The sequence below is a fragment of the Polypterus senegalus genome, chromosome 16 (assembly GCF_016835505.1).
Source record: "Polypterus senegalus isolate Bchr_013 chromosome 16, ASM1683550v1, whole genome shotgun sequence".
NCBI lineage: Eukaryota > Metazoa > Chordata > Cladistia > Polypteriformes > Polypteridae > Polypterus > Polypterus senegalus.
This window is the reverse complement of record NC_053169.1, coordinates 4,421,200-4,442,624: the sequence shown is the minus strand read 5'-3', so window position 1 is coordinate 4,442,624 and position 21,425 is coordinate 4,421,200. Positions and strand designations below refer to the sequence as shown.

The 21,425-nt window shown below is 48.0% G+C and overlaps 1 protein-coding gene across 4 annotated transcripts in view; it reads right to left on the bottom strand.

Annotated features, from left to right (window-relative positions):
* rps6ka2 (ribosomal protein S6 kinase, polypeptide 2) overlaps window positions 1-21,425 on the bottom strand; it is a 122,681-nt gene that overhangs the window by 76,035 nt on the left and 25,221 nt on the right. The window contains exon 1 of one of the 4 annotated variants that reach the window (XM_039738292.1): window positions 15,847-16,153. The exons of the other annotated variants lie outside the window; for them this stretch is intronic. Within the exon in view, the coding sequence (XP_039594226.1) occupies window positions 15,847-15,945 (99 nt within the window). The 5' untranslated portion in view covers window positions 15,946-16,153. Of the gene's footprint in view, window positions 1-15,846; window positions 16,154-21,425 lie in introns of those variants that run through there. 4 annotated transcript variants of the gene reach the window in all.

Genomic DNA, 21,425 nt, shown 5'->3' with positions numbered 1-21,425 from the left:
ACTCGGGGTGGCTGTCAACCTCCACACCCACATGGGAACATTTATGGAAGGGCAGCTACCTTCTGTACTGAGGCTCAGCTCCTCTAGGAAAGGAGGATTCTCAGTACCAGGCATGCCTTTATTTAGAGGGGGCGGAGCTGTTTAATGCAGGGGCTGGGCTAATGTAGAGAGGGTGGGGCCACTTGACAACACCTGGGTTCGTTCACAGAAGGCTGAGCTATTGATGCAGAGCTATGCTAAGCTAAGTTAAGGCAAGACTTTCGACTTGAGGTGTGGCTTACCTATAGTGGGCATGGCTTAACTTAGAGTGGGTGGGGCTGTTAAATAACACCTGAACTAATTTAAAGAAGGTGGGGCTATTGATGCAGAGCTGTGCCAACTAAATGAAGGCAAGACTTTCTTCTTGGGGGTGTGGCTCAATTAAGGAAGGTGGGGCTCTCAAAGGAGGTTGGGCTTACTTAAACAGCTCTTGAGTTCACTCAGAGAAGGTGGAAAAACTGATGCAGACCCTGTGCTCTTCACTTCCTATTTGGGGGTGTGGCTTACATATAGAAGATAGAGCACTTTATGGTGGGGGTGTGGCTTAATGTAGAGAGCATGGGGCTCTTTAATAACACCTGGACTCATTTAAAGAAGGTGGGGCTACCAATGTAGAGCTGTACTCATTGAATGAAGACAAGGCTTGATTCTTGGGGATGTGGCTCAAGTAGAGAAGTGGGAGCTCTCAATGGAGGTTGGGTTAACTTAAATAGCACTTGAGTTCACTCAGAGTAGGTTGAAAAACTGATGCAGACCCTGTGCTCATTGGGTGAAGGCAAGGCTTCCTAGTTGGGGGTGTGGCTTACATATAGAAGATGGAGTGCTCTATGGGGGGTATGACTTAACTAAGAATGGGTGGGGCTCTTTAATAACACCTGGACTCACTTAAAGAAGGTGGGGCTACTGATGCAGACAAGGCTTTCTACTTGGGGGTGTGACTTACAAATGGAAGATGGAGTTCTCTATGGGGAAGGGGGGGTTAACTTAGAGAGTGGGTGGGGCTCTTTAATAACATGAGCTGTGCTCATTGAATGAAGACAAGGCTTCCTACTCGGGGGTGTGGCTTACATATAGAAGATGGAGTTCTCTATGGGGAAGGGGAGGCCGGCTTAACTTAGAGAGTGGGTGGGGCTCTTTAATAACACCTGGACTCACTCAAGGAAGTGGAGCTTTTGATGTAGAGCTGCGCTCATGGAATGAAGGCAAGGCTATCTTCTTGTGGGTGTGGCTCGATTACAGGAGGTGGGGCTCTTTAGCATGAACTTAAATAGGGCGGAGCTATTTCAAAGAAAACAAAGCAATCAAACTGAATCTGAAGGCATTTGTGGCTGGCAAATTCTTGGATTTTGTGATTATTTTCTTGTGATTCCTTTTTGATTCTTTGGATTTGGATCCTGTGCTCTGTTTCTTGACTTCACCGTGGATTTTGTTTTGGGACTTTGTCTACCTTGGTAATTCCTTCTTTTGTCTTTTTGTGTTCTACAGAGTTTCTTGTTATTTCAGAGCACTTTTGTTAAGAATACATCTTTTATTTTCTAAAGGTTTTCCATGGCCATCTGTGTTACTAGCCAGGGTTTTTCAACTGGAGTTCCCCCTCTAGTGGGCATTTTTTGGAGCTGCTTTGAAGTTAACACACTTGGCAACTCTCAGGCAGCATAACAGGTGGACTGTGATGGACTCAGAGAGTTAAACCTGCTTAGTCTCAAGCAGAGGAGACTGCATGGGGACCTCATCAGGATGTTCAGAATCCTCAAAGGCCTCGATAAAGGAGAACCAGCAGAACCACAAACTCGAAGACACCAGTGGAAATGAAGGGGAAGTGCACTCGGGACTCAATTATATATATTAAATTACATCTGCATTTGTTAAACAAATTCAGGGGGTGCACTTACTTTTTCACGTGACTGTGAGTGGGAATCGCAAACATCTGAATTACTTGCCATCTCTTCCCAATGCCTACTGTGCCAGCCATCTTTTGCAAGCTGGTGGATAATCTGTGGCAGGAGCCAACCCTGAGGAGGACTTAAAAAGCCCTCACAGGCGCTTCAAAGAGTTGTGGGAATTGGGAAGAAACTACTGAGCGACGGAGTTGAAGCGGAAACCTTCACCATCTTTAGGAAGGACCTCAGTGAAGTGAGGGGGCAGCTTAGCTGTGAGCTGAACAGACGGGCAGCAAGTGGACTGAATTCTTTCCTCTCATTTGTCAAATCGCTCAGATCTTCTTTTCCTGTTCCTTATTAAGAATTTCCTGGCCTTATTTTTTGTCTCTTGTAAAAAATCCCTTTTGTTGCCTTTCATGCCAATTCTGATTCTGCACTCTAAAAACACATTCAAAGACGTACTGTACGTTTGTTTCCACCTCCTTTTTGAGGCCATTTTGTGCTTATTTTATGGGCGCTGCCATTGTTACAGCATTGCTGTCATATTCGGGATGGAGGTCGCGGTTTCAAGCGGTACAGAAGAGGGGCAGCACGCAGTCTCGGCTCATCCGACCGTCGGGTAACGATATTTTACACGTCTTCTGTTTCATTTTTGATCTTTTGACCCGTTTCCCAGACTTGCTACTTTTTGTACTCAACTACGCTTTTTCGTTTCTGCGTTAGGCTTTTGTGAAGATTTTTCGGTTAACAAATTCTCTCAATGTCCTTTCATCCTCCAATATTTACTTTATTAAAAGACACGATATGACCACGCAGGCCTGTCCGGGTCATTCCTGTGTCGGGATGTTGGGTGAATTTATGACCCGAGGGGCATCAGGAAGTCCCCCATTTAGGCCCCATAAATGGTCAATAGTCAGTTCTAAACCGTGACGTTCTAACGTCCGCCCCGTTCTGATCGAATTCATTTGTAGTTCTGTATCCTGTGAATATCCGCCTTTTAGTCATAAACAATGGAAAAGGACCTGGAAGCGCAGGCTCTCCGTTGCTCTGTGATTTGTAAGCAGCCCAGAAATTCTTACTTGATTGAATTCTTTGTAATCCGCTGCCACCTGATCCTCCTAAATGTCATTTGTAAATAGCAGAGACACAACCCTATGAATGATAAATACGTTTATGACGTCTGAATGGAATCAGAATCGCCTGGACTGGCGCATTGTACACAGAGTCCTTCCTGGAGGTCGCCTGCCGCTCATGTAGGTCACCAGCTGTTGCTTCAGATAAACCGCCTCCTTCCCAAGTATTTACCGGGATTACAGAGTCAGTTTCCAAGGTACCGTCGAGGATGAAGAACGTCTGCTGAGCCGCCGTCCGCCTTGTGACCCGCACTCTGCACGGGCCCAGGCGGCTACTTTACTTCATGTCGGAGCGTTAAGATCGGAAAACTGCACAGCTTATTAGGAGCGAATTGGAATCACAGCAGGGCAGCGGTCGGGCTGGCATTCTGGGCCTGAAGCTGACGAGCGGCCATTTTCTCAGTCTGGTCCTTGAATGTTCTCCCTGTGTTTGTGTGGCCTTGGCTTTAGTACTCTGTGTCCTTCTAAACTGACTCGGTGTGGATGTGTGAGAGGCACCTCCTGGCCTGCATCCCAACATTTACAAGCTGGCTTAATCCAGTCGGGCAGGCCAGGCTGGAAACAAATCCAGGACGGGGTGCCAGTCCACCACAAGATCATGGCGTTACAGATTATGGTGGTGCAGTGAATAGCGGCCCACACCTGGCGCTTGGTTTCTGCATGCAAGATCTCCAAAGATGGTGCAGATGGTTGTATGTAGGCATGAGTGGACCCTTATGCCACTGGGATAGGCTTGGGACCCCTCTTGACCATGAGCTGGACTAAGCGGGCATGAGAACATTCTGTTTTATTTTGCTGCCAGCTATCCCTTTTCTCTGCAGGCTGGCATTTTAATTCACTTTCTGTTATGTGAAAATCGACGGTGGCCGAGCTTCACAGGAAATCTCTGCTCAAAGTGGAGCTTGTCATCCACACCTAAACAAACTTCAGGTCCTCAGAGCTTTAAAACATTTTTGGCGAGAGCCGACCATTTAGGCCAACGAGCTCACCAGTTTCTCCAAAAGTCAAGTTCTGAAGGTCCTGCTGTTTGCCAGCCTTCTTGGTCATTTATTCCACATGTCTGCTGTTGTCTTCAAAGACAGCCCTCATGACCCATTGGTGGGGGTATTGAATCAAGCATGGGGGGGTCCCACTGTGACCCCCAGCCATCAAAAACAACAGCAACTTGTAACCCAGCGGGTGAGAAATGCCCATTAGGCGGCCATAGGGTGCCAATACCAAAAGGGCGCCATTTTGAAAAGTGAAGCAGCACACATTCTGGACATTTCTGTCACCCCCCTCCCATCCACTCGCACTATAGACACTGAGAGGTGCTATTTTGGTAATTACAGGGGTGGGCACCTCAAGGGGCTCCTTATGGGCTGGCACTGATCACAGGTTCCAATGGCGGGCTTACTGGAAGTTGTACCATTCTGATGGTATCTTAAACCCCAGTACAACCAGAAGATGGTCTACACGATGGCCACGAAACAAAACCCAAAATACACAAAGATGATGTTGTGAACAAAATGATAAAAAAGATGAATACAATCAACACCAAGAGAAAAGAATTCCTCGTAACCAAATATCAACGTTCACAACAGGCCCACCCTAGCGGGACCCTGCAGTGCCCTGCCAGGCTCATCGGCTGTGAGACGGTGGGTGAGGGCACACCCTGGTGCTGCTCTTCTTACTTTGCTCCTAATTGCTACTCGCTTGTCTAATTGGTAATTACCGCCTGCTCCGAGTGGGGCTGGAAGGCCTGGAATTAAATCAATGGAAGTGGGAGGCACCATTGCAGCAGCAGACGACATTCTCGGCGTGGATTTTCACCGTCAAAGCCCACAGTTCTGTACCTTGAATCTTCATGAAGATGCAGCAGCAGCCATGCAGATTCACACAATTCAATGGTCAGGAAGGGTTTGCCCAGAATAGAGAAGATCATTAAAGGAGACCCTAGGGTCAGGAGGCTCCTTGAGGACCACCAGTAAGCTTTAAAGCTGCCTACTTCAATGGGGAGGGCTGGCATCAGGAAAGGCATCTGGATGAAAAAATGACACCAAAACCACCAATGGGGAAGTCTGGGAGGAGAGCTGAGCTGAGGCGGACACTTGACAGGACATTCCAGGACATTCTGGAGGACAGAAATCCATTTGGCCCACAAATCCATTACACTGAATCTCTCTTCAAAATAGCATGGGGTCCAGATTTGAAGGTCCCTAAAGTCTTGATGTCCACCGTGCTACTTGGCCACTTAGCTAATGCATCCACGGTCCTTCTCCTTCTAACGTTTTGTGACGTTTCCCCTTAACACGTTTTCTTTCACCTGCGCCTTTCTGTGTCCTTGAAGGACTCACTTTAACGTAAGGGCTGGGATTCATTCTGCTAAATCCCTTTCATAGTTTTAAACACTTCACTCGTGTGTCCCCTCGGAACTCCATTTTGAAGTTTGGATAAATGGGTAGGGTTGGCATCAGAAGAGGCATCTGGATGTTAAAATAACACTGAAACCTCTACTGGGGCAGTCTACTAAAAAACAATAATGACCCCATATAAAGATGGGAAGACCTATGGAGAGGAAGAGGAGGAGGAGGAGGAGGAGGAAGATGAAGAGCAAGATGTTCCTCTTAATCTTCCTTACCTTCAACCGAGAAGGTTCAGGACTTCATGTCCTTCCTCCTTGGTAGCTCTTCATGGCTCTGAATCAGCCCAGCTGCTCATCTGTCACTCACTCTATGTGGCCCTGAAGGAGACAAGCCACACTTTGCTTGTGTCCCATTGTCACGAATCAACCCCATTGTTCTTCTTTGATCCTCATGGTCCTGAAGTCGACCCATGTCCCTTAACCTTTCTGGTGTCATGACCCACCAATTCGAGTGCGATCGATCCCAGTCATTGCCCACTGCGCTGCCCACTCACAACCCACTACTACCATTATAAAAACTGGACGTGGTCTCCCCTCGACTTTCTCATATACTCAGATATGGAGAAGGATATTTGAGGAGTAAACTGCCAGACAGAGGCTACATTTTAATATTAAGTACATTAAAGAACCATTAATAACAAATCAAATCAAATAAGTAATATATTAAACAATTGTTATAAAAGTAAAGTGGGATAAATGGGACTCTGCAGCTGCATGAATCAAAGGTAAAGCACCAGTTCTGGTTAGCAGAAAGAGCCCAAAACTTGATACGAAATCTACGTTTTGAACCAAATACTTTTGTGCAAAATTTGGTTGACCGGAGTGAAAGCTTTCTCAAGTTATCGTGTTTGCACACACATACACATAGACATAATTCCAAAAATGGTATTTTCGGACTCAGGGAGGTCTAAAATGTCGAAATGCATCAAAATCTCGACATCGAATCTTTGGACTATAACAATACTTTCCCAACTCTTCATATACGAGAAAGCAAAAAGGAACAACTGGGCAGCTGCGGCCCAGCGGTTAAGAAACATTGAATTGGACCTTTCACTCACTATGTGCTGTGTAGCAAGGTGGCACAGTGGTTAGCACTGCAGCCTTGCAGTATGGAGACCAGAGTTTGCATCCCGGGTCTTCCCTGCATGGAGTTTGCATGTCCTCCCCGTGTCTGTGTGGGTTTTCTCCAGGTGCTCCAAAGACATACGGGTTGAGTGAATTGGCGAGTGTGTGTGTGTGTGTGTGTGTGTGTTTATTCCTGCCTTGCACCCTAAGCTAGCTGGGAGAGGCCCCAGACCCCACAAACCCTGGTCAAGATGAAGTAGGTTAGAAAACGACATGACATGACTCCCTACTACACTCTCCATGGTCCTGAGTCAGCCCGGTTGTTCTTCTTTGTATCTCGGGGGTCCTGAATCAGACCACTCACGTCCTATTAGCACCCCATGGTTCTGAAATGGACCAGTCACTCTTCAGTCACATGTTTTATTACTATTATTGTAGCTTTGGAACAAAGAATCAAACGTCACCACTCTCAAAAGGCACTATATAGGGACTGAGACTGAGTTTAGTTGAGGAATCTGACAGCTGTAGAGATGCGGGTGACTTTGGGCTCGGGTTGGCCTTCTGTCTTCAAAGTTTTGACAGAAAAGGGGGGCAGAAATGGCAGCCTAAACTTCAAGCTGACCCCACGGGGGGGTCACGGGGCCCCCTAATGATCCACACAAGTAGGACCCCCACACACTGTAGCTACATGACTGAAGCAAACTGGTGATATAAAAATTCCAAAACTTAAATAACAAAGGAGTCTCGTGTCCTCCTACACAAACACTTCATGGAGGCAGCGGCTGTCAGCTCAAAGCTCTTCTGTGTTCTGAAGTAGCCATTAACAAAAATGGAGAGCGCGAGTGGACACAAGTGACTAAAGGTGGTCCGTCCTGCGCTGCTGAGTCAAAATAAGCTCCGCCCCAAGATGTCAGAATAAAGCGAATGAAGAGCCGCAGGAGCACCCAGTGGGTGGCAAGGGCACATCTGCCCACCCGGGTTCAAGCGAGTGTCGAACCGCTCCATGCCATGCCAAACAACAGGAGGCCATCGAGGTGGGGGGGTCTCGATCTCAAGGGGTGTTCAGTCAGCAGACGCTTGTGCAGATGTTTGGTCTGCCAGCACCGAGGCCTGTGACTGACAGGAGCCACAAACCTTCCAGTCATTCACACTGGGGGGCCGACTCTGTGTGGCCACAAGTAGAGCCGATGACCTGAACACCCCAGAGAAGGAAAAGCCATCAGGGTCAGGAAACTGTCAGTCAGACTTGACTCGTATGAAGCATCTTTGACAGCTAAGACACAGCAGGACCTCGGTGGACATCACTGAGCGAGGGTCCGACCATGCAGGGCAGTCCAAAGCCAAGGGGTGGACGGGGAGCCTGATGTGGAGTGGCTTCTTCCTGCCTTCCTCCCAGTGCTGAGGGGGTCGGCTCCAACTCCTTATGACGTGAACTGGACCAGGCAAGCCTGAGAGTATCGGGTGGTCTTCTTTTATTTCTGCTCCAGTTCTCAACTTTTGAACATCATTTGCGTCGGTCTCTTTTCATTAAACTGTTTCACTGAATTGCTACGGAGATTCTGTCTGCACCCGAGCCTCCCTTCAATGAATTCAGCCAAACCGCCGCCTCAGTTTGACCTTGACCTGCCTTGTCACACATCACTGAGTATTTCATTGAATTTCCTTCGTTCAGATTTCCAGACAATTACTGGGAAAAGGGGAGCAAGGAGAACAACACGGCGGTGCAGCGCATCGCATGAGGCCAAAGAGTAAACAGACACGCTGGCCACCTGGTGGTGAAAACTGGGCACTGCACAGCACCGAGCTCCTCATCGCAACCTGACAGCTGAGTGCCATTGATGGCAATGATAGATAGATAGATAGATAGATAGATAGATAGATAGATAGATAGATAGAATGAGACGTAGGACTGTAAGGCACTATATAATAGTCTTTTGGTGGTCTTACTGCAGTACTTTCTTCACCCTGTGATGCCCAAGCTGCTCTGATTAATAAATGAGCACATTCCTCAGCCCACTTCAGCTCTGACCTCCAAGCTCCTGCCCCAGCTGGCAGTGCCAAGGCTCCAGGTGGCACATCAGGCAGTTTGGAGCTGGCCGGTGTGCCAACTCCCAGGTTTCGCAGTCTAATGGCTCTGATGACAATGACACCATCTTAGACTCCTCTTGGGCTGAAGTGCATCAGTGAAGATTGGAGTCCATCACAGAATTATTCCGGATTTGGAATCATGCGAGGCACAGGAGCGATGGCAGAAACTTGGAGAAGCAAGTAGCCATGGCGACTCGGCGCTTGAGCGAGTTGGCGGTGGGTGAGATTATTAATAGTCCGTATCGCCTACAGTGAGGCGCTGCACTCGCCATGCATGTGGTCTCCTTGACGCTCACGCTAAAGAATAATTCTTAATGATAAGTCGAACAAACGGCACATCAGCTCCAGATCTTCATGTTTGATTCCCTTTGTTTTTTTCTGTCTGTCTTTCTGTCCATCATTCACTGCACCTGCCCAAAAGGCCCAGACCTCCCCAACACACTATGGGGGTCTCAAGAGTCTGGCCCTCTGCTCAGATTCTCTGTGTAAATATCAATAAACCTTCACTTTGTACAGCATGAGGACTGAGTCACCTGGGTCACCTGTGTCACTGTAGGGCCCCAGTCAGTGTCACAGCCCTCTATAGGACACTATATAAACTGAAATTGAACTGGCAGCCATAGGGGCTTCAGGTCCAGTAGCTCAGGCTCTTCACCACGCTGCCCCCGCTGGTACAAATACAACACAGGACCCAACTGTGTGCCAGGGCATTACAGGACCCTCTCCCCCCACTGACACACACACACACACAGAACCATCTCCACACAATGTCCTCAAGTGGGCAATAAAGTGAACGCTGATGTTAATGTAGCGCCTTTCACTTCTAAGCCTGCCCAGGCGGAATTTTGCAGATGAAGCAGAGGAGAAACCCTTCTGTGTGAGATAGAAAGTGTAAGACACAGTACTATAGATAAAAATGAAAGATAATAGTAGAAATAACACAAAAGGTCAAAAAGATCAAGTATAATAGACTCATGGATAGCGAAAGGCACTATATAAAGTAGAGAGAGACAGAGAGAGAGAGACGAAACGCACTAAACATTATAATACTAATATATAAATGTAATGTAATGTGCTTTACGGTTAATAAATAAGGAAAAACAGTATATTTTAGATATATTGGAAAGGCACTATATCAAACAATACACAGATTAAAGACACTGATGCCCATTTGCTCACCAGTTCAGGTGGACCTCACTATCTCTTCATCCAACTAATGGCTCAGTTCCAGTTTGTCCTAAAACTGGCTTTACAGCTGCTTGTTTACACCCCACTGTGTGTTTTGGTTGAAGTCTCCGCCCTACTCATGAATATTGATGAGTTACCTTAGAGTGACAAAATGCATATTAATATTCATGACTTGTAGCACAATTTTTTAGTCCACTAGATGGCAGCAGACTGCTGTCCTGAGCCTTATTCTGGCTTATTGCTGCATATCAGAGGGTCTCCCACGAATCCTGGTGGTACATTTTGTTAAAACCGTTCAGAGTATCAAAGCACACAAGTCCTGTTAATTCCAAAAATACCTGCTGTGTGTTTGTGTGTGTTTTTTCCCGATGGTTTACCATCAAAAAACCCTGTACAGACTCAAAAAGGGACTCAAAGAATATTTAATAAAATAAATGAGATATATATATTTATAAACCAAAAAAGACAAACAATATAATCTAATCTAATCTAATCTAATATAATATAATAAACAAAACTGCTCTAAAACAAAAGCAAACTCTGCAGAGCACAACAAGTCCAAACCCAGAATCTCCAAAGCAAAGTCAAAAACAGAGCCAAGGGCCAAACCTCCATTCATTACAATAAGCACCCACCAAACACTGTGAAGCGCATTTGAAATGAGCTGCTAGGAATTGTGGGAGACACCCCTCCCCCCCCAGATTTACAGGGTGGTTCCTAGTGGTGATTGGCTTATGGCCCCTTTGATCGGTTACCCCAAAACAAATGGAAAATAGTAGCGGCATAGAGAACAAAGCAAATAAAAATGAAGGTAACATTAACATGCAAACAATGACCCAAAAGATGAAGATTAATAAATAGTTATTGAATACCTACAAAAAAAAATCCTAATATCCACTGTGACACACGTGCACATGGGGGGCTCCATCGAGGCTCTGAGATGGTAAACCCTACTGGCCAGAGACAACAGGGGGCGCTGCCGCTCACAACCTTGTCTTTCTATCCACAGCTCCAATGGACTGCTCGTCAGATGACAGCCAAGCACCGCCCCACCAATCTCCCAAGCCACGCCCTTTTTAGGTCCATATATGTGTATATTGTAACTTTAAAAGGAGCACCTGAAATTCCAGACAGAAGTGCACACACACAGTCAAGGGTTCAAATCAAGTGAAATTGTATTACATAAAAGTATCCTTCACTATTTCCACCTTCCAGCACATGAGTAACCACAATATAATCACAAATCTCCACCATTCTCCTCCAGGCATGCCTTATCCTCTAATGTCTCAACCCCAAACCCACCAGGGTGAGGCCCAGTGGCCTCCTTTATACCAGACCCAAGAGTACTTCAAGTGCTGCTACACTGCAACTAGAAAGCATTTCCAGGACAAGGGGAAGCCTGACAAAGTAGGGAGAGCCATTCCCTGCAGCACCCCCTGGCAGCACCCATGGAACCCCACGGGGCTGCCTCATGGGACTACAACTCCCAGTATGCCTTGCAGCTGTGGATCTGGGTCCTCTGACCCAGGACTGCTGCCCCAGAGGTGAATGCTCTCTTGGTATGCTATCTCTCCAAGTCCACCCACATACACTGGCCTCCCAGCCAGGTAAGGATCTTCTGTTGAATCCCACCAGGATGCCAGTCCTTCCATGTTGGCTAAGACAGGACACATCCTGTCTCTGCCTGTTTTTGCCTTTGCAAACGAGGAAAAAAAAATGGATCTGACCAGGACTGAAAAGGAAGGGGAAGGTTGAGATAGACAACTGCATGAGAGGAGAAGGACATGAGAGTGTGAGAAACAAACGCCTTAAGTGAAAAAGTCACATCAGAAACTGACAGTTTAAAACAAAAGGTGAAAACGGGCAAAAGAACTTGGGCACTGGACACAAGACAACTGCAAAAGAGTACAGGGGCCAACATCCCATCGGCTTTTCTCTGTTGCAGACCACACTGGGATGAAAGGAAGAAGCCAAACGAGGACCGGTAAGGCGTGTAACACTCCACACTCCGATGTCCTTCTCTGTTTATGCAGTTGTCCGTCTGGACCTTCTCCTTGTTTTTCTATCCTGTTAGCTCCAGTATGCAACTTTGAACTTTTCGCATTGCAGACAGGACTCCTAACCAATGAATGATGAAGAGAGGCGGGTCCACAAATCAAAGAGTCTTTCCTGTGAGATTTAGATTTCCTGTTTTCGTCTGCGCTGGAAGTAACTGCAGAATTTAGTAAGAGTTAAGCCCAAAAACACAAGCAGTTCACATTCTGAGCAGGCAATTGGGTAGCAGGCATGTGAAATATGCGACACGACGTAGCATTTTCTTATCTGCTTTACCCAGACCAGGGTCACAGTTGGGCAAATAATATAATATAATATAATATAATATAATATAATATAATATAATATAATATAATATAATATAATATAACGTCCTCACATCTACTAATTCCAGTTCACCAACCCAGTGTGGCCACAGCCTGTCCTAGCAGCGTCAGGTCCAAGGCAGGAACCAACCCTGAACAGAATGCCAGCCTCAAACACAAAACAGTTAAGAGAAAGTAAAACGTGTTTCTCAGGGCCTTTAACTACATGTGTAAAATACTAAGGGCGGAGTCCATCTGCCATGCAATTAATGTGGCAAGAACCCTGATTGTGGTCTTAATCAAAAGCTTATGACATGATACATACGGGTGAAGCAAAACATGTGGCTGGCAGCTTCCTCCACAAAGTTATAAGAGCCTGCATCTTTCTTTGGGCGAAATACACAGGGAAACCGAACAAGAAGGTGATGTGGCAGAGAGAACAAGAAGAGCAGCAACATCTGCCGAGTGTGAATCAAATTGCAGAAGCTGATCTTGTAATTGGAAGAAGACAAAGAAAAATGACAGCTGTGGCACCTGCTAAGCACTAAGTACATATGGCACAGAAACCTGCTGGGACTTTGAGACCTACTGGGGCTAGAACTTCAGTCTTGGGAGGACCGGAGGTCTGCGTGTTTCTAGTATTATATATTTTATAATATCATTATCAAGGCAGCATCAGTCACAATTAAGAAGCCCGGCCTGGAGAGGTCACCAGTTAATCTCAGGGCTATTATATTATATTATATTATATTATATTATATTATATTATATTATATTATATTATATTATATTATATTATATTTTCACTTCTGAATAATCGAATTCAAGGACACAGTGGAGTCAGAGCCTATCCTAGCAAGTCAGGACCCAACCTTGGACATGACGCCACTCTCAAACATAAAATAATCACAATTGAAAATATGCGTTGATATGAAGAAGTCTATCCAGGGGCCTTTATATTCCATTTTATTTGAGACCATCAAGGCAGAACCAGTCCCGGAGAGATGGAGTGCCAGGGTCCACACACACACACACACACACCTCTCCATGTGGGATCAGTCAGGAACTGCCAATCATCTAACACACACACACACACCTTTTGAATGTGGAGAGGAAGCCCACAAAGATAATGGAAGCCAGCCAGATGCGGTATGAGAAGCCTGGATGTGGGAGCCGTGTGGCCACCCGTTGAGACTCAGGTGCTCTGAATTTCAGATCATCTTCTGTCAGATAACAGCGACTCTCTCTTTCTGTGGCTAAGCAGCTCCAAATGGAGGAGTTTAGAGACCTCAAGGCCCTGTTCAGGAGTCAGGGTGGAGGCCTGAGAAGGTGAGGAGCTCCACAGTCCAGGAGGACATCAGAGTTGAGCTGCTGCTGCTGCTTCAGGTCCAAAGAAAACTTTTCAAGTGGTTTGTTGTGTCGCCGTGTCCAACCACAGCCTTCTAGGAGGACACACTGGGGGAATATCACATGGAAGAGGTCTACCTCAGTCTACCTCAGCTTGTGATCCTCCAGCAAATGAAAGGACTTTCTTCTTCAGTCCGAGCGGTCGTTCTGCTTTCGTCTTTTTTAGTAAGCCCCTAGACTGCCGACTGTTTCAACACAAAAGATGTAGAATGGCAAGCTTCACCTTGGTGGGCTCACTGAAAGTGTCACCTAATGACCCTGTCACACTTAGCCAACCCGCTCCTGTGCCTTGGAGTCTTAAACTGGGCTGTCAAAGAGCAATTAGGACCGCCGAAGTAAAGGAGGAGGAGGAGGACGAGCACACTGTATGTGTCATGGCTGTCAAAACAACAATCAGCCTTCGAGATATCAGACCCTGGACTCGTCACCCTGCTGACCCCACCACCACTAACCCTGCCCTCCTCATACAAGGTGGCACAAACTAAAATCAAGTGCCTTCATCCAATATGGCAGGTACAGGCATAGCCAGGAGGGGCTGGGATTTTGGGTTTGATCCTCCCAATGAAGTTCACGAGCGATCCAACTGACAGTTCACAGATGGAATTCCGATGAGTCGAGTGTCGTGTCTCATCCTCCCCTGCAAGTTTCATTTCTAGCTACGCCTCCGACGGCAGGTGCAGGTTTGTCAGGCCATGAAAGCCCTGAAGCCAGAGGGCCGAATGCTTTTCAAGTCTTCGACATTTTACTGGACATCAATAAAGTGCCCTCCATTGTGAAACGAATGAACATGAAAGGAGACGCCGGGACACCAGAAAACATGCAAAAGCAGGGCAGCTCATTAAAGAGCAACACACACGGGACAACTTGACGGACCCCGGAATTCACCAGAGAATCGACGTTCACATCAGGAGCAGCGACTATGAAGACCACTTGAACTTACAGCGCAGGAACGCAGCTTCTTCAATACCCCCATTAAGTTTCTGGCTATACTAGTAAAAAAAAAATGACCTTTTACTAAAAAAAAGGCACAAAGACAAAAGAAATTAAAATTTAAGCAGGTTGGAGCCTCTTGAAGCAAATTCAGAGCATGAAACTAAGCTGATCCATCAAAGACTGAATTGATGTGACTGCAACATTTAAGTGCTGTCAAGATTGACAAAGAAATAGAAGAAACTAATAAGAAGAAGAAGAAGGAATTATTAATTCTTCTTCTTCTTATTGTTATTGGCACGCCTGATAAAGGCTACACAGACAACATGTTGCACCTCTAACCCTCTTTTCTTGTTACATCATGGAAATTAGCTTTGCTTTTTTTCTTACTATAATTATTATCATCATCATCATCCCCATTATAATCATTGTTATTTTAATTATAATTATTAATACGTGATGCAGTGGTGCCTCACAACAAGGAGTCTGGGCTTCGAGTCCCGTTCCTCTCTGTGTGGGGTCTGCATGTCCTCCCTTGGGCCATGTGGGTATCCTCCAGGTACTCTGGGGGTCCTCTTAAAGATTAGGGGGATTGGCGATGCTAGATAAGCCCCTGGTGTGTGCGTGTGTTCACCTTACAATGGACTGGCATCCTGTCCAGGTGTCATTCCTGCCTTGTGCCCAATGTTGCTGCCATGGGCTCCAGCTTCCCCGTGGCTCTGATCAGGACACAGCAGGTTTGGAAGATGGATGGATGATTCCTGACACACCTGATGAAGGCTTCACAGACAAAAACGTTTCGTCTCTCTTTTTCTGGATACAACGTGGGAATTAGCGTTGTTTTCTTCCCTTATTATTAACAGTGTTTTATATTATTATTAGTTGTAGTAGTATTAACATAGTAGTAGTAGCATATGATTATGAATTCATTATTTAATTGATCGCTTGTGAAGAGGGTGCAGATCTCCTAAACTCCCTTGACGCCCCCTGCCCGGAGTTCGCACGTCCTCTCGGTGTTTCTGCGATTCCTTCGCACATCCTAAAGGAGTCCAAGTTAGGCTAACCCGACAGTCTAAATTCGCCCACTTTTGATGCACGCGTGTCCCGTACAGAGTTAGTTGCCGCTACACGACCCTGCCCCTTCGGGGGTGCGGGATTGGGATCTCCCAAATTCCAATGGAGCGATGGGATGGATGGAAGCGGAAAACGCGGCGTCGCACAAGTCCCAGCCAAGCTCTTTTCTTGTGCGTTCCCCTGTGCCGAGTGAAGTTGCCCGTTTTTCAGCGCACCATCGATACAATGAAAATCAGCGAATGACAACATGGAAAACAAGGAGATGAAGAAGTACGCACCTCGAGTTTGCTGAGGCTGGCGCTCTTGGAGCGCGACTTCTTCCGCAGGTAGACCGAGAAGAACCTCCTGACGGTGAATTTCCTCATATTCATATCCATTGTGCGCGAGGCGGCTTTTTCCTTTGTTCGCACGCAGCTCGGGGCTTTAGGACATGGCTGTCGGGGTGGCAGCGGCGAGCTGAGACGAGCACGCCCGAGGGGAGGTGAGGCGCGGCCAGCCGGGAGACGGAGGGGTGCGTCAGAGTGCCGAAGCCATGCGAGATGCGCACCGTGGACGGACCGTCGTTCCCAGCCCAGTCAGCTATAGTCCTCCCCCTCTCCCTCTCTCTCTCTCTCTCTCTCTCTCTCTCTCTCTCTCTCTCTCCCTCGCCGCTCCCCCTCCCACACAGAAGGTCCTCCTGCGCCCAATCAGACGGGCGGCTTAAATCGCAGACGCAGCATCTCGCAGCGGGCAGGCAAACGAGCGCAGATACATCCCGGATAGCAGCGATCACCGGTAATAAAGAGCGCTCGATAGGGACGCTGCTGCGGCACCCTGGGGCTTTAATTAGAGCCACTTGTCAATAGTGGGAGGCAAAAAAAAAAAAAAAAGATAAAGATCCGAGGTTAGCGGACCCCTAGAGTCGAGTAGGCTCGGCATCTACTGCTGCTGCTGGTTGATTGTTGGAGTTAAACGTGGCACTCGTGTCCTGCATTCGGTACACTCTGGATAGGCGAGGCGGACTGTGTGACGTTCCCTTTGCTACGTCCGTCAGGGGAAAAAAAAGGCAGATGTGACCAAAAGGGAACTCACGTGACTGCGTGTCGCTGTCACACCGCCAGCCCGAAAACACACCGCGAGGGGTTCATCAGCACTCCGGAGACTTTATATAACAGAGGCAGCTGTTCAGTCCGCCGGACTGGGGACATGGATGGGGGGGTGCCAGGCTTCCGAGTCAATAGCCATTGATCCTCCCTCACATGTCCACTGCTGCCTCAGCCTTGTCCAGCTTTGCTGCTTCATTATTTTCAAGGCAGCTGACCCTGGCAATCCATGATTATCACGCAGATGCTCACGTTGATCCGAGCCCTGCTTGTAAAAATAGCCCCCTCCACCCACCGTACAGCATCTGAAATCAAGAAGCCCTTAATCTCCTGTACGCAGCTCAGCATCCATGCAGGACACATCGATCAACTCAATAAGCCACCGCTGTGCCCGTAATCACAGCTCGGTGCAGCACCCTCGTCAGCCCGGCGCTGTAATTAGGCTGATTGGCGAGGGTGGGAGTAATCAGTGTGGCCCATGGTGACACCCTGATGACAGGGTTGTGTGACACTAAGCTGACCCCACCTGAGAAAAGCAAGAAGAAGATGACTGAAATAGAGGTTGAGATGTTCAGTGTCACGGGCACTAAGAGCAGATCATAACTTTCACAAGGCCGCACAGTCAGACTCGGGTTCAGTAGTTAAGAGACGGGTCAGTTTAGTCTCTCTGGTGTAAAAGCAAATTGTTGGGACCGCAATCCTAATGCTGGGCAGGGCCGCCTTTGGCTCTCCAAACGGTCCTTCATGGCGTGGATTCCATGGGGTGTCGGGGAAACGTCCCTTTGAAATGCCAGTCCACGTTGACATGATTGTAGTGTCTGCAGATCTGCTGTGCTGCCAGTCTCCTGTTCTACCACATCCATAAGATGTCTGGTGGGGAAGGCCACGTGGAAGCAGTTTGCTTTGTGCCAAGGCTCATTGTCATGTTGGCAGTGGCCATTAGAAGACGTGTAAACGGTCCATGAAGCGATTCACACGGATACTCAGATCAGCCGTGGCATTCAAGGGAAGAGTGACTTCTACTAAGGAGCCCGAAATGTGCCAAGAAAACGTTCCTCACACCATTACATGAAGACCACCAGCCTGGACTGCCGGTTGGGTCCATGAACTCCTGATGCTGGTGGCTCCCACCAATGAGCACCAGTAGAAATGGAGCTTCAGCAGACCAGGCTACGTTTCTCTGGCCTTCCTCTTTGGCCCACTGGACCCTCAGCATTCTGTTCTCGGCTGACGAGAGTGAAACCTAACGTGGTCTCCTGCTGTGGCGGCCCGTCTGCCTTGAAGTTCTACGCGTTGTGCATTCTGAGAGGCTTTTCTGCTCACCAAAGTCATAATGAGAGGTCATCAGAGTTACCGGAACCTTCCTTTCAACTCAGACCGGTCTGGCCATTCAACGCTGACCTCTCTCATCCTTTCTGTTCGCAGAACTGCCACTCACTGGATGTTTTTTGTTTTTCACCCCATTCTGAGTGAACTCGACAGACTGCTGTGTGTGGAAATCTCCGGAGATCAGCAGTTACAGAGAAACTCCAACCAGCCTGCCTGGCACCAACAGTCATGTCACATATAAAACCATGGAGGTCACATTTTTCCCCATTCTGGTGTTTAATGTGACATTAACTGAAGCTCCTACCCCAAATCTGCCAGGGTGTATGCATGCCACTGCTGCCACACGATTGGCAGATTAGATAATTCCATGGATTAGTGGGTGTCCAGGTGGTACTAATAACTGGTGAAATGAATCCAGAATGTTCTCAAAACTCACTCAGTTCACTTCAGGGTCCTGGTGGGTGGAGCTTAAATCTTCAGCCTTGGATGGAAAGCAGGAGCCAACCAAGGATGGGGTGCCAGTCTATTGCAGTGCCCGCGGCAGAGACATCCTAATTCAGTGCCAATTTAGAGCCGCCAATCAACTGAAAAGTAAAAGCAGAATGCCCAGGTGGAGACCCCCGCATGAACCAAATACATCCATGACGTTCTCAAACACCTGTAGTCTACATCAGGGGCCCACGAGGGTGGAGCCCACCCCAGAAAATTCAGGTGCAAGGCAGGAACATATTCCTTTATGGGAGGCTACTTGGCCAGAAAACCCACTCAATGCTCCCTCAGGTCATTCGGGAATCGCCAGTTAACTCTACTCAGCACGTCTTTGGGGTGTCCAAAAATGAATTCCTTAGGTGTGAAAACCCCTTAAAGGATGAATACATCCATCCGTCCATCCAATATCCAACCCGCTATATCCTAATACAGGGTCACGGGGGTCTGCTGGAGCCAATCCCAGCCAACACAGGGCGCAAGGCAGGAACAAACCCCGGGCAGGCAGGGCGCCAGCCCACCGCAGGGCAGGATGAATACAGTGTCCCTAAAACATCATGGAGGGCCGAGTAAAGCTAAATGATGACACGTGGGACATTTTGAAGGCCTCGTATCCCTTCCACCAGCCACCAGCATCTCATTGTTTGGTTGGTTCTTTGAGACACAAAAGGTGTGTGAAGTTGCGCACCTCATTAGTGATTACAAAGACAGGGGCGGACATCATTAGTTGTGGTCACCAGCAGCACTGGAAGAGGTGAAGAGGAGAGGAGCCAAGGTGTGCGCACCAGGACTTAAGGACATGTCCTGCTTTGTGGCAAACAGTTCATTGATCGAGTGTTCTTTTGTTCTGGCGGAGTGTGGTGGCACAGGCAGAGCAACACATGCCCACCATGTCTTGGTTGACAAGGGACGTGGCAGAAGAAATCTCCCAGAATTGAACCTGTTCAGCCACCAGCAGAGAAGACGAAGTGGGGACCTCATCCAGGTCTTCCAAACTCTCAAAGACTTCGATGCTTTCAGCTTAAGGGTGAATCACATCCTCGAGGACACCTAGTGGAGACTAAGGGGATGTGCATTTAAGACTAAAGCCAAGCAGCTCACCTTTACACAGAGTTGTGGAAATCTGAACAAACTACCAAGTTATGGAGTTGAAGCAGGAGCTCTGAGAACCTTCGAGAAGGGTCTGGATGAGATGTTGGGCTTTCGGCTGAACAGACGAACTTGATGGACCGGGTGGTCTCCTCTCATTCGTCAAACTCCTCCTGTTCTTATGTTAACATTAGACGGGTCTGCACGCAGAAAGGACAAACCCCGGAGTGGCTGCCAGCACACTTTTCAGACTAATAAACGTCTCTGCTCAACACACGATCCAGTCAGTCACCCCAGAGCCCCAAGTCTTCTGCTCGGAGTGCCCACCTCTGGGTACAACTGTATATAAGAAGCACAGTCAGGTGTGGGCGGGCTGTACTGGTGAGCGGCGGGCTACTAAATGAAAGAGCTGCTCACTCGTGCCACGCGTCGCATTTCTGGAATGGCGCAAATGACAAAAAAAAAAGATCTGAGTCTTTGAGGCAAATGGAAAGGGTTAATTCATCGAGTGTTCTTTTGTTCTGCTGGAGCGTCGTGGCACATGCAGAGCAACACATGCCCACCATCCTTCTGTTGACGAGGGACGTGGCAGAAGGAATCTCCAAACCGGCGGTGCTGCTTCACAAGATCAGAGGCGCAGCTGAGCCCACCGTGTCTGTTCTGCTCAAATCCTGCCCGTTATCTGTATAGGGTGGCCTTCCCTTGGTGGGCTACAGCAGTTATGGCATCACATTCTAAAGAACTGGCAGAGGTTTATACATTAAATCCTTATTTAGTGTTCGCGGTCTGTTTGAATTCTTCAGGAACTGAACTATCCATCCATCCATCCAATATCCAACCTGCTATATCATAACTACAGGGTCACGGGGGTCTGCTGGAGCCAATCCCAGCCAACACAAGGCCCAAGGCAGGAACAAATCCCCGGGCAGGGTGCCAGCCCACCGCAGGGCACACACACACCACACACACACTAGGGACAATTTAGAATCACCAATGCACCTCACCTGCATGTCTTTGGACTGTAAGAGGAAACCCACACAGACACGGGGAGAACATGCAAACTCCACACAGGGAGGACCCGGTAAGCGACCCCGAGTCTCCTAACTGCGTGGCAGCAGCGCTACCCACTGTGCCACCGTGCCTCCCGCAGAACTGAACTATAAACAATTTAATGTTCCTAAGCCGGTGGGCAGCTCACTCCACAGGTGTCTAAAAAGGGGGTCTCTTCCTTGTCTACACTATTATGTGATGGGCCACGTCACAGACTGTAATATTTGAATCATCTGTGGATCGGGGGACAGAGTGTCAATAGGTACCTTGGGGGGCACAGGAGCAGGCGTTGGTTTGGGATTCTCTTGTAATGTGTGGTGTGGGGGGTTTGTGGACCACCACATCTCCAGGTGAAAGGGGGCCCATCATCCTGGTGACGAGGAGAGACACAGTGTGACACTGAGACAATGGTTAGTGTTAGTGAGTGCCAGTGAAGATGGCGTGCAGGGGGCTAATCGAGTGTCACAGAGGTGACGGCCGTGCGACGTACAGGTACGTTGTTTCTGTTCTTAGTCCTCAGAGTCTGTGCTCGGACCTGCTGAGCATGCGAAAGGCAGCAAGGAAGACATTGTGTGTGGCGATCTGACTTCTGATTTACAGTGAATGGTAGCAGTCGTGTGATCTGTGCACAGAAAGAACAATGGTGACGTTTCTGGTCTGTGGAGTTCGGGGACCGGCGTGTCTCCATCGGCCTGGCAAAGGTCTGCCGTGAGGTGCCAACGGAGTGGAGTCCAAGACGTCCACTAGAGGGTGCTGAGAGTGCCCACACGGGGAGACTGTAAGACTGAGAAGTGTTGTTGTGTGCCAACAAGTAGAGCAAT